The sequence below is a fragment of the Plectropomus leopardus genome, chromosome 16 (assembly GCF_026936395.1).
Source record: "Plectropomus leopardus strain MGB_pleo_1.0 chromosome 16, ASM2693639v1, whole genome shotgun sequence".
NCBI classification, from domain to species: Eukaryota; Metazoa; Chordata; class Actinopteri; order Perciformes; family Serranidae; genus Plectropomus; species Plectropomus leopardus.
In genome coordinates this window covers 7614260-7627945 of record NC_142191.1, presented here as the reverse complement: position 1 = coordinate 7627945, position 13686 = coordinate 7614260, and the positions used below count along the sequence as shown (strand labels likewise).

General features: G+C 38.3%; 2 protein-coding genes across 5 annotated transcripts in view; both read left to right on the top strand.

Annotated features, from left to right (window-relative positions):
• The first annotated feature begins 712 nt into the window (after positions 1-712).
• vps18 (VPS18 core subunit of CORVET and HOPS complexes) lies at positions 713-11813 on the top strand. The gene is made up of 9 exons (XM_042503676.2): positions 713-1148; positions 2035-2176; positions 2733-2824; positions 4447-4697; positions 5418-5771; positions 6190-7452; positions 8450-8659; positions 9701-9937; positions 10690-11813. The coding sequence occupies exons 1-9, from the start codon at positions 1046-1048 to the stop codon at positions 10984-10986; spliced, it is 2949 nt and encodes a 982-aa protein (XP_042359610.1). The 5' UTR covers positions 713-1045; the 3' UTR covers positions 10987-11813.
• A 1379-nt stretch (positions 11814-13192) lies between these two features.
• The window catches only part of ino80 (INO80 complex ATPase subunit), a 56487-nt gene continuing 55993 nt past the window's right edge, over positions 13193-13686 (top strand). Inside the window, exon 1 of one of the 4 annotated variants that reach the window (XM_088089323.1) lies at positions 13193-13422. The gene's annotated coding sequence lies outside the window, so the exon portion shown is untranslated. The remainder of the gene's footprint in view (positions 13423-13686) is intronic. The other 3 variants (XM_088089322.1, XM_042503253.2, XM_042503252.2) reach the window with 3 other exon arrangements.

Sequence of the window (13686 nt, the reverse complement as noted above, 5' to 3'; positions counted from 1 at the left end):
TAAAAAAGTACAATATTGGCTTCCAAAAGTGTTGTAGGCTAGGCTAGGCTAAATATAAAGTTGCAAAAAAAAAAAAAAAAGAAATACTCAAGATAAGTAGAAGTACCTAAGAATGGTAGGCTCTTTGAGTACAGTACTTAAGTAAATGTACTTAAATGTTGGAACGTCATTTTCTTGTTTAATTTTTGTGTAATTTTTAATTTGAGTTTAATTTTCTTGTATAATCTTTATTATGGAATTTTTACTTTTATTTTACCTTATTTTATTTTTTTGCTAATCAGACACACTCCAAGGATCTGTAATGCCTTGGTTATACAGTCTTGTTGTTTGTAAATCCATATTTTTTTTCTAATTCTTATTTTCTAGTTTATATTTTTTAAAATTCTTTATTGATCTTGTTTATATTTTCTGTATGTTTAACTGATTGTAATTGACTTTGGGTTTTTTTTCACTGTAAGAATTGCGAAAATCGCTCTACAAATAAAATGTATTATTATTAGTATTATAAATAAAGTTGAAAAATAATAGATAAGGAGAAAAATCTGTAAAAAAAAAAATGATATTCGCGGTCCTTACAATTAATGATAAAATATCATTATAGCACACTATGGTAATTTAGAGAAAATTTCCAGTGTATAACAAACCACTCAGTCTAATTTTGGACGCACTGCGCCCCCGAGCGCCGAACCGACGCACCACACTAAATGTGATCACATGACTCCGAGAGTCACCTGATTGTCCGTGTCCACCCTGTGTTTGTGCAGTCGGAGGCTAAGCTAGTTATTCAGATTGCATGAATTGTTGACATATAATATTTTCACGTGTTTGCTGCAGCGTAAGATATCATACTTCACGCTCCGCTTTTTGAATTTAGGACGCATGCGGAGAAAGGAAACACGCTCGTGCGCCCGTAACGGATGGAAGTAGTGTTAGGCTAGCTAGCTGTTAGCCATGTCGTCCTGAGATTTTTCGCCAGTCATTACATATGTGGAAAATTCGTTTACAGGCAGTGAAATAAGGTGAATTACTTTACTTTACTTTAACAATGGCTTCAATACTCGACGAGTACGAGGACTCGCAAAACACCAGGCAGAGTGTGCAGCAGCACAGCCGCCTGTCAACTGCCAACATCGGGATAACACATTCAGGTGGGTCGCCCTGTCTGGAGATGCTAACTAGCTACATCCAAGGATGCTAAACAAATGCTATTTTAGTTTTTATTGTACTGTTTTATCTATTTATTACTTTTTATCAGTAGTTTTCAAAACAGTACATTTAGTGGTCTATACAAAAAAAATGTGCAAATGAAAATATGAGATAAGTAGGCACAAACCAAAAGACAAAAATGAAATAAAATAGACACAAGTACGAACACACGCAGGGTATTTATTTTTGCATATTTATATTTGCGTTGATTAATGTTTTGGTTAGTTTTTATTACATATTTTTCAGTTTGGTATGGTTTTAAGACATGTATGTGTTGACAGTGATATATGAGGACATTTTCTGTATAGAATTTGTTTGTGAATGTGAAATTTTGCTAAAATAATGCCACCATTAATGATATACTGTTCATTCTTGGTTAAATTTGGATTTTTAATATCAGTAACAACAAATACTCCATGTATGTTATGTTTTTGTTTGTTTCGGTCTTTTTGCCCTGTGTTCCTTATTGTAAATTAGTGTGTTTAACTGCATGTTTTAAAAAGTGCTATATAAATAAAGCTTTACTTACTTATCTACTTACTAAATATGGATCTAAAGTTGGATCTAAATCTAATTTTAAGATCCAACTGAAAAACAGTCTAGAAGATCCTCACATGTACACAAGGTACAAGGTAGATTTATTAGTCATTTTTTAAACATAGTTTAATGTATCCATTGATAAAAATATGTGTTATAATGTTTCTACTATATTGTAACAATTGCTATTGAGTTAATATTACTTTTAAGGAATGTTAAATTGAATATTGTAGCCATTTTGTTGACTCAGTGCCTCGCTGACATTACACTTTACTTGTTTTTTGACTTTAGGCTTTGTGAATGTGAGACTTGAGGAAGAGAAGCCAATTTTCAACAAGCAGAGGATCGATTTTACACCTCCGGAGAGGATAAACCATCTTGCAGTCTGCAACAATCAGCTGTGCATGAGTCTGGGAAAGGACACCCTGCTGAGGTAAATTATACTATAAGTACCATAAACACTGATAAAGAGATAGGTCGGAAGTTTTCAGTGGGGTTGCATACGTTACTTATCCACAGATAATGTGTTACGTACAGTAGATGTCAGTCAGACGCACCATTTTGGAGAAGCAGGCTGGAGTTTTTTTCAATGGAGTTTTTTTCAAAGAGCACTATAAAAAATGTAATATTCCATTGGAAATCAATGTGTGATTTTAAGGCTAAGCAGTGAAAAACATTTCAATATAGCAAACACATACACTGTTTTTTTTGTAGCTATAAAACATTTTATTGCTGATCCAGCCACAGCGGTAAACTGCTTATCTTCCATATCAGACTCAAGCCTGCTTCTCCAAAATGGAGATGTGCCGTCTGACACCGACTGTTTGTCATATACTGTCTCTGGGTAAAAACTAATTAATTAGTTTGAGTTGATGGCTGCTCTTAGTTTTATTTGCACTCATCTGTTGTTTATTAGAGCCGCTTACAGAGCTTTTAAAGCAGCTGATACGAGATGCTGATTCTAATGTTTCATGTTCTGTTCTGCACAGGATTGACTTGGCCAAGCCAGATCAGCCTAATCAGATTGAATTAGGAAGGAAAGATGAAAGTAAAGTGCACAGACTGTTCCTGGACCCCACTGGTGAGAAAAACACACAGTTATAATTTAGATTCTCCTTTGAAAACACGTCCCACAGGCCTTATTTAAACAAGTCATTAACATTGTGTTTGTTTTGATGAGACTCCCTGTGCATCTGCTGTGTATCACAGTGTTTTGATTTGCGTTATGATTTTTAATGTGTATTGATTGTGAACACTGCATTCTTTCTCCAGTGGACTGTATTTATGAGCAGCTGCAGCTTACATGAAACAGTTTTTTTCCTCAGTTATTTAGTACATTGTGTAAAGAACAATTACGGGATATTTTGTAGTAACTCATGAGGTCTGATGACACAAAAATGAGTGTGGCTTGGCTTGGATTAATCTATAACTCTTACTGGTGCGAGAAATAATTCATACAGAATAGTATTGCAATATTTTTTGTGTCAATATTATATCAATATACTAGCACCGAGTATTGTTTTTCATAATATCATACAAGTTATTAATATTGCAAATTCAAATTAAACTACATCAGAGTTCCCCATGATCATGAAATTCTTGGAAAAGTTATGAAATTAAAAAAACTCTTTTGCAGGCCTGGAAATGGTTTGGAATTAATAGAATGTTTTGGAACAAGTTTTGAATACATTTCTTTGGCTGTTGTTTGAAATACGTTAATAAAAATCCCCAAACTTGTCTCACATTACTCAAAATAAGTTACATTACTAAATATGAATTTTGTGCTGATTTGTGTGTCCATTGTTTGGATTTGTATTCTCTTTTTAATCCCCCAAAAAGAGGTGCAGCCTTGATGTTATGTGAAGAACTCGTTATTTGCAGGTCTGGTCTGTGGCGTATGCAGTTAGTTGGCAACAGGAATGTATAATGTGCCAGTAAACATAGCAAGTGCCAGCAGCTTGCTTATCCGCAAATGCCTGGAAAGTGCCTGTTTATAGGCATAGCCTTTAAAACTCCTTAAAGTGATTGGATTGGGGTAAAATCGTATGGAAACGTTTTTGGAAATTCATTGATAAAAATGTGTGGTAACCCTCCTTCAAGAATATTAAAAATAATTGTTTTTTCAGGCCACTAGATACATTTTGTGGCAATAAAAATGATTGAAGTGAGATGAAAAGAATGGAAACTTAATCTTATTAGATAAAACAGATGTTGACAAAGCTTCCTTTGGGGACATAATTTAGTTGCAAAAAGGTAATTGCAGTGCGGGGTCGGGGTCTGTGTGGGTGTTTTTTGTTGTTGTTTTTTTGTAATTGTTTTTTTGGTTTAGTTTACTGGATATTTTTATATTTATGTATTCTGTTTTTTTTTATTTATGTCTAAAAGCCAGTATATTTTAATGTTGTTAAAATTGATAAAAAAAATTGAATGACAAAAACAGAAAAAAGGTAATAAATCATAAAATATTGCAATATGTTTTAATCCAATAGTCAGCATATCGCAACATGTTTAAAATAACAATAATATTGTATTGTCACTTAGTTAATATTGCATTGTGCGGCCTCTTGTGATCCCCAGCTCTAATAACTCCAGTGCAAAACACCTCAAACACCCAAAGCCACAACATATTTTTTAAGGTAACAGTGGCAGTGTTATGGACTCATTCACAGCAGCTGTGTCCTCCTCCATATTTTTCCACCACAGGTTCCCATCTGCTGATCTGCCTGAGCACCAGTGAGTGTTTGTACCTCAACAGGAACACGCAGAAAGTGCGCAGTCTGTCCCGCTGGAGAGGCCACCTCATCGAGAGCGTGGGCTGGAACAAGCTGCTTGGCAATGAGACCAGCACAGGACCAATCCTGGTCGGCACCAGTCAAGGCATCATCTTTGAGGCTGAGATCTCTGCAACCGAGGGCAGCCTGTTCAACACCAATCCAGATCAATACTTCAGACAGGTCAGAGCATGTGTGGTCATCTGTTATGTCTATTATGTGTTGTTCTTTTCTTTTTGAATAATCTTCAGAATTTAACATTAGGCAGATCGGAATAGAGGAACCAACTGCACTCATAAACATCTACTGCATCTGTTTAAATAAACGAACTAACCTTTTTCAAGGCAAACCAACTGATACATTAATAAAATATGTTCTTTGTTTTCCAGGTGTTTCACCCTAGAAAGTTTAAATTCTTTTAAGCATTTTAAGTAGATCATATAACTTTTTGAGCAAAAAGCAATGTTTTATGTTGAAGTAAACATTTGGGCAAAGTTGTACCTAATAAGTTACTGATGTCAGTATATTTTGGTTATTGTGAAGTTGGTCTTAAATGTTACTTTGAGTGGCAATAAGAAGTCTTAAATCTAGTTCACCTTAAGATGAATTAGAACTCTCATTTTAGCATCATCGCCGAAAAAATTGTGTGTGTCCCCTTTGACCTCACAGCCCTGAGGGCGTCCTGGGTAAGCTGTCTGATAGTCCCAAACACTTGATTCTTGATTCCTGCTTTTTAACCTGTGCAGAGTTGATGTGACACAACAATAAAACATCAGCCACTGCTGTTGGTCATATTTGTGGAGAAGGCTGATGAAAGTCATCAAGGTCAATATTGGTGGATATCTATGTTTAGCTGATAAATCAATGCACTCTTAACAGTAACATATTCTCCTCCTGAGGCAGGTCCACTCCCTGGAGGAGGATGGGAGGCCTGCACCGGTCTGCTGCCTGGAGGTGGAGCGGGGTCTGGAGAACAAATACTTCATCATCGCCACCACCCGCAAACGCCTGTTCCAGTTTGTGGGGAAGGTGGCCGAGGGGTCCGAGCAGCAAGGCTTCAGCTCCATCTTCAGCCAGAACCAGGACCTGCTGCCCAGTTTCCAGGAGTTCCCAGCCAACATGGGCTACAGCGAGATCACCTTCTACACCTCGAAGCTCCGGACCTCCCCTAAGGCGTTCGCCTGGATGATGGGTAACGGAGTTCTTTATGGTCAGCTGGATTACGTCAGGCCAGATTCCCTGCTGAGTGATGTGCAGGTAAATGTCCTTCAGCACAAGGTTCCCACAGTCATGAAAAACCCTGAAAAGTGGAATTTCATAATCACATTTTCCAATCCAGGAAAAGTCCTTTTTTTTCCCTTAAATTTTTTAAAAGGCATGTTTTCTATAAAAATCACCATCATGACACCATTTTTCATAGCCAGAAACTGTAAATGAAACAAATGTTGATTTCTTTTCAAGTTTTCAATGATTCCTGAATCCACAGGCAAGTGGGGCAAAAAATCTTTTTTTGTGGTCATTGAAAAGTCATGGAAAGTTTTTTAATTTTGTCCATGACAATGTGTAGGAGCCCTGTCAGCAGCTCAAACTAATGCATTAATAATGTTTAATTGTAATCTTTGTTTTTTTATCTTTATATTTCATGTACTCTCTCCGTATTTCTCTCTTCTAAAAGGTTTGGGAGTACACCCCGGACATTGACATTAATCTCAATAAGCCCATCTCCATCGTGCTGACTCAGTTCCACTTCCTGCTGCTGCTCCATGACCGAGTCAAAGCCATCTGCACTCTGAATGGACAGGTGGTATATGAGGACGTGTTCCCGGATAAATTTGGCAGCCTAAAGAAGATGATCAAAGACCCGGCTGGTGGGTTGGTGTGGATCTACACCGAGAGGGCAGTTTTCCGGTACCACATCCAGCGCGAATCCCGGGACGTTTGGCAGATGTACATGAGCATGACGAAATTTGATCTGGCCAAGGAGTACTGCCGAGACCGGCCCGAGTGCATGGACATGGTGCTGGCCAAAGAGGCCGAGCACTGCTTCCAGAACAAGCGTTACCTGGAGAGCGCCAAGTGCTATGCGCTGACACAGAACTACTTTGAAGAGATAGCGCTCAAGTTCATCGAAGCCAAACAAGAGGAAGCCCTAAAGGAGTTCTTACTGAAGAAACTGAATAATTTGAAACAGAGTGAGAGAACGCAGATCACCCTGCTGGTCACCTGGCTGGCCGAGCTCTACCTGAACCGTCTCGGGCAGCTGGAGAGCGACGGCAACAGCATCATTTTCAAAGAAACCCGCGAAGAGTTTCGGCAATTCCTCGGCAGCTCCAAGCACAAGGAGTGCCTTTTCAACAACCGCAGCACCATCTACGACCTGCTGGCCAGCCACGGCAACGTGGACGACATGGTTTATTTCTCAGTCGTCATGCAGGACTACGAGAGAGTGATTTCCCACTACTGCCAACACGACAACTTCAGCGACGCTCTGGATGTGCTCTCCAAGCACTGTGACGAAAAGCTTTTTTACAAGTTCTCCCCTGTTCTCATGCAACACATTCCCAAAAAAGTGGTGGATGCGTGGATTCAGATGGGCAAGCGGCTGGACCCGAAGAAGCTCATCCCGGCGCTGATGAACTACAGCCAGATGGGCAGCACGCAGCAGATCAGCGAAACCATCCGCTACATGGAGTTCTGTGTGTACGAGCTGACCGTGACAGAGGAGGCCATCCATAACTACCTGCTGTCGCTCTACGCCAAGTACAAGCCCGACTCGCTGCTGTGGTACCTGGAGCAGGCGGGTACGCACGCCGCAGAGATCCACTATGACTTGAAGTACGCGCTCAGGCTGTGCGCCGAAAATGGCTACCTGCGGGCCTGTGTGCTGGTTTACAGGATTATGGAACTGTATGAGGAGGCAGTGGATCTTGCTCTACAAGTATGTATTGCACACAAAACATATCCAAGTCATGCACCCATGGAATTTATGTTTTTATAATTTATAGTAATAATAATTATAAAACTTTATTTATAGAGCACTTTTCATACAAGGGATGCAGCACAAAGTGCCTCACAATAAAAATTGCAACACAAAAGCAAAAAGACAACAAGATTCAACAATCACAATACAGTTGGTGAAAAACAAAATATATAAAAGTGACGGCAAAACGGAGAGAGACCAGGTTTTTCAGTTGTCATGGATATTGCATATAAATAAAATAGTCATGGCAGCAAATATGGTATACCATTAAATGAAAAGGCAAGCAAACAAAACAACAAAGAAAAAATCCACCACCACCAACAACAAGAACATAATTAAAACAGAGGTGAAAAACAGATGTTGCAGTCGTAATAGAATACAGAAATCTTAGGCTACAACATTTAATATTCTTATTTCCAACTGCCCGGACCCCACTCCCGCCTTTAAAAAATGAGAGAAGTGACATAAAATAGTAATGACAAGAATTACAATAATTAAAAGCGCGACTGAATAAATAGATTTTCAGCTATAGTCTTATAGCTTTTGGAGGGGTATTTCTAATTTTGAAGCAGTTAACAAAAGCTGTGCTGCTTGTTTTTTGTTTTTTTTTTTGTATAATTGTATGTATTTAAAAATCCAGCAGCGAGAGATCTGACAGCTTATGAAGGATTATAGAACAACAAAGCCTGCAATGTAGGCCAATCCCAAACCATTAAGCGCTTTAACAACAACTAAAATAACGTTAAAATCTATGGGAGTCAATAGAGTGTTGGGGTAATATGCTTTCTCTTCCCTGGTTTGGTTAAAAGTTTAGCAGCAAAATTCTGTATGAGTTTAAATTTTTGAATTGACTATTTTGGAAGGCCAACAAATAATTATTCCGATTATTGTTTTTAAAAATTCCTTGTAACTTAAATCTACTGACACTGACTTACAATGTATTGATCATCCGTAGGTGGATGTCGACTTGGCCAAGTCGTGTGCGGACCTGCCTGAAGATGACGAGGAGCTGAGGAAAAAGCTTTGGCTGAAGATCGCCCGGCATGTGGTGCAGGAGGAGAAAGACGTGAAAAAAGCCATGAACTGCCTGTCCAGCTGCAACCTGCTCAAGATCGAAGACATCCTGCCCTTCTTCCCGGACTTTGTCACCATTGACCATTTTAAGGTCTGCAACAAAGTGTTTCCTTTCTTGTCTTTAGTATTTTTACATTTCCTTTGGTGAACCTGGGTGTCACCTACAACACTTAATTGATAAAAAATCATTAAATTCCATTTTGTTTATTAAACTTAAATTAATTAAATTTAAGTTTAAACTTAAATTTAATTTTTACGCATTAAAATATTTTTTTAAAAATAGACAGATGGTTGTGTATTGGCATCGTCCCAAAAGTTTTTAACAACGTTAAAACACAGAGAAATCTTTAATTTTCATCAAGGACACAATCCATTTCATTTGGTCACTGTGGCTTGTCAGTTGCATTATATTCCCTTTGTTTTGTCTGTCACAAGCTGTCATAAATTTGATTTTTCTTTGGTTTTAAGCCTCATTTTGACAATACACTTTTCAGATCTCAGTCGTTTTAACTATATACGTTTAAAATTAGATGAAGGATTTTAGTCATCAGATGTCTGGATCTTAATTTATCATAGAAACAAGGAAAGCAAACTTAAGCGATAGCTCATCTCCAGCCCCTGCAGTGCCAAACATCAACCGAGAAACACTTATTTTTAACATGAAACTGCTTTATTCAGTGTTTTTACCGGTTTTAATCCCCCGGTCAGTTTGTTTTGGAGAGGAGACCTCTGTGGATAATTCGGCTCAAAATAAAAACCTTGTGAAAATCTGGATTTTAAGTTATCATAGAAAAAAGGTGAGCGCACATCAGCAGCTGCTGGATTAGTGGCCTGTCTGCAACAAGCTGAACAGCATCAGAGAAGCTCTGATTTTTAACAAGAAACTGCTTTATTCAGAGTTTTAATTATGTGGTCTGTTTATTTGGAAAAGAAGAGACCTCTGTGAATAATTTGGCTTACGGTATAAACCTCCTGAACAATAAACACTAAAGGAATTTAAACCACAGTGAAATAACTGCATAGGGACATTGCTCCATCCTTTGTTGTAGTTTTGACTGTTAAATATGCTTAATACTTAAAATATATGACCTCAAATTAATGTACTTTATTCTCTGTTCATTCTGGTTCTCAGGAGGCCATCTGCAGCTCGCTGGAGGAGTACAACCAGCACATCGAGGAGCTGAAGCAGGAAATGGAGGAGGCCACGGAGAGCGCCAAACGCATCAGAGAAGACATCCAGGAAATGAGGAACAAATACGGCGTAGTGGATTCTCAAGAAAAGTGCGCCGCTTGTGACTTCCCATTACTCAACAGGCCCTTCTATCTGTTCCTCTGTGGACACATGTTCCACTATGACTGCCTGTTTCAGGTAACTGTCCAAGGCTACTTCCTCATGTAGTTAACCCTTTGAACCCTGATTCATTTTAAAAATATAAGGAGAGGGCAGTGAGCAAGCTACCAAAACATGGCACAAAAATCAGCAAGAAATTAGTTTAAAGTGACCAAAAAAATAATAAAAAAGAAAACTACAAAACAAAGCCAAAAAAAGTGCTGAAAAAATAGAGAACATGATATATAATGTATGTATGAATATATGCGTACATTTTGTGTTACATAACCTAAAACATTTAATTATAATAATTATAAATTTTGTTTTCTTGACATTCTTCCCCGGGCTTTTTTGTGTGGTTTTTTTTTTGCAATAATTTTCTAATAATCCCCATTTTTAAAACTATTTTTCAGAAAACTTTCTTGTCACATTTTACTAATTTATTGCAATTTTTGGTACATTTCTTGCCAAGTTTCTTGCTTGTCATATATATATTTTGATATTGTAGAGCTTTTTTTGGACATCTGTAATAGTAGTAGAGTGAGTTTCTTGAAAAGCATTCTATACTATAAATGTATTATTATTATTATTGAATTGTTTCTTGCCTTTTCCCCATGTTTTTGAATGAAATCAAACCTATTGCTTAGACTTTAAAAGGATTAAATAGCGTGTGAAATGCATCTGAGCGCAGCACAAGAAAATTGATATTGACACAGGTTGCAAAGGGTTAAGTAACTATTACTACTGAATACTAACTCCCACTTGTCCCTTTTTTTCCTTCTACCTTGCAGGAAATAACCCCTCACCTGACGCCCTATAAGCAGAGCCGTCTGGAGGAGCTGCAGAAAAAGCTAGCTGCAACCACACAGTCCTCCAAGTCACGCCACCGCCCGGCACCCAAAGACGAAGGAGACACTGCCAGCCTGGGAAAAGGCAGCGCGGGCACAAGCCGCGAGCAGATCAAATCAGACATCGATGACATCATCGCGTCTGAATGCGTGTACTGTGGCGAACTGATGATCAAGTCCATCGACAAACCTTTCATTGATCCACAGAAATTTGAAGAGGAGAAATCCAGCTGGCTGTAAATGAAACCTCCGTCTTCTTCTCTCAGCGTGAAGTAAAAGTGCACCATCTGACGCGTTTCATGGATACAGACATTCACCTGATTGCCTGTTGGTAGTGCCTACTGCTGAAAACTGAATCAGCTTCAGTTGTTCTCTACAGAATATTTTGCTGGCAGTGTCTGAAGCTGATTTAAAGACCTTTGCACTTTGGATGGGAGCCTCTCGTAAAAGGTGGACGTTGTTGGCAACAATACAAGATGATGTAAAATATTTCCAGGGCTACACAGTGCATACAATGTGCCTGAACCTGTGATTATAATTGCAGAAAAAGAATTCAAAAGCTAGAATCAGATATAACTGCACTTAAACATCTGTTAACTACATTCGGTCATGCACTTGTTTTGTCTGTTGCATAGCTTTCAGGGGGCACGATCCTCTTCATATTGAGAACACCAAGAACATGAAAGCCGCAGCGGACTTTTATTTTAGCCATGACTTAATGCAGAAAATGCACAAATTGGTGCAGAAAACCTCATCAGAATTAAGTTAATGATCAAAAGTTTCTGGTGCAGGACCCTCAAAGACCCTTTTTCATACGCCCCCCCCAAAAAAAAAAATATTCAAACTAATTATTGGTTTATTAAAAACATAACCGGCACTTACATGACAATATCTGCCTCCTTAGCTCAGTACAACCACTCAGCTTTAGATCTGTGTTCAGATTATCAACTGTTATGTCATATATTCATGGTCCTGTTTTGCAAATCAGTTGTGGCACATTAAAGCTTGTCAGCATGGATGGACTGATTATTCTGATTGTTTAAAGTGTAATAAATATTTATCAACCATCAGCTGTACTGAGAGAAATCAATGCCATTAATGGTAGTTTCTCAAGAGCGCATTGAGAAAAAAAGTCCGAAAGTTATGATCTGGGTGGAAGAAGTATGGACTCGAGTTACAAATTTGATGACTTTACACTCGACTTAACAAAATAGTCTTACGGAAAATGTCTCACAAATTTGGGAAGAGAAAGTTTTAAATGTTTTTCCAATATAAAATGAGTTTACAGCGAGATCAAGTGATGGCATCAAAATATACTTAAAGTACAAGAAGTAAAAGTACCTATTATGTAAATTGTTGTTTTACAATTATTGATACACTCATGTGTTGTGAGTGGTAAAGGTCGTGCTAATTTAAATTGTTCTATATAGTGCTGCAAGCGTTAAGCTACAAGAATATATTAAAACCTATTTGTGAATTTAGATTATTGATACAAAATATAAATAAATGAGTGACTAGTAAGTAATGGTAAAAATAATGAAGTGATTTGAAAGTGTATATAAAGTACTGACATGTAGTGGAATAGAAGTAGAGTATCAAAACTTTTAACTCGATTAAATGTACTTAGTTTCATTCCAACACTGAGCGCATTATGACCCGTTAAAATTTAAAACTTACAGTTAAGGATTTGAGACTCAACTTGGGACTTGTTCGTCTTGATTTAGGACTTGACACAGGACTTCTCTGTCTTGACTTGGGACTAGAGTGCAAAGACTTACCTGCAAAACAATGACTAGATTTGACTCAAAGCCACTGTGACACAAGCATTATTTTTTGGATGCCTTCCAGTCCCATTATGAAACTGTGTATCACTAATTACTAACATTAATGTTAGGATATTTATACATAAACATAAACATAAACATAATAATAATAATAATAATAATAATAATAATAATAATAATAATAATAATAGTAATCTTTATTTATATAGCACATTTCATACATAAAATGCAATTCAAAGTGAAGATTTAAAACCTAACAATATATGAGGTGCATAAATACATAAACATACTTCCATATACATACATATACCCACATATACATATACACATTTGTGTATATGTGGGTGTATATAAACATTTTATTTTTTCTGGCGTTCACTGTAAAAACTTGACATGAGAGAATAAATTTAAACTGTACTCGAGCCTCCAAACTGCCTCACCATACCTAAAACGGAGTTCCCGTCTGATGACGTCAGACGTAGCTCGGTAATCTTCGCAGTGAGCAGACTCTACTAATCAACATCGGCAATTCATCGATACATTTGTGTTAGTTGTGTATACAGGGCCCAAAGCGACATAAATGGTGGACGCGTATCTCGCGAAATTAACAAAACACACCGCTGGATTTTTTTGTCCATGTCATGTCCTCGGAGACGCCGAAGGACGAGCGTCCCTCTCTCTGCGATTGATTAAAGCGCCTGCTCCTTGCTGTACCCTCGCCATGGCGTCGTGTCTCTGCTCTCTCAGTAACAGAAAGTGGCCGCCTCTCTGCTGTTGCTGCCGACTCAAAGCTCACGGACTCGCTCGGCGCCTCAAACCGCCATTTTGGAGTCAGAGAACCGAGAGTCGGCAGCAGCGAAGAGAGAGACGGAAAGGGGGACACGGGGCCGAGGTGAGAGACTCCGTGGTGGTTGTTATGGCGAAGGAGCAATGGGGGGAAGATGGCCGGGAGGGAGAAAGATTTAAAACATGGGGATCATTCGTTCGCCAGGCAACCGAGTCCCCGCTCGTGTCCGCAGCGAGGGTACGAGAGGCGCGGGCGGCAGGCCTCTCTGTCTTTGCACCGCGACTAGCCTAGTTTAAAAAATGCTATTAAACCAATATCATATGTTAATACATTGTTTAGGCAGGGAGGTGGTGGCCTTAAAGAGACAGG

Excerpts from the sequence above, each read along its gene's own strand:
- vps18 (XM_042503676.2), top strand. The coding sequence starts at position 1,046 with ATGGCTTCAATACTCGACGAGTACGAGGACTCGCAAAACACCAGGCAG. Across the intron at positions 2,177-2,732 it reads GGAAAGGACACCCTGCTGAG|GATTGACTTGGCCAAGCCAG; the intron begins GTAAATTATACT and ends TGTTCTGCACAG. Across the intron at positions 5,772-6,189 it reads CCCTGCTGAGTGATGTGCAG|GTTTGGGAGTACACCCCGGA; the intron begins GTAAATGTCCTT and ends CTCTTCTAAAAG.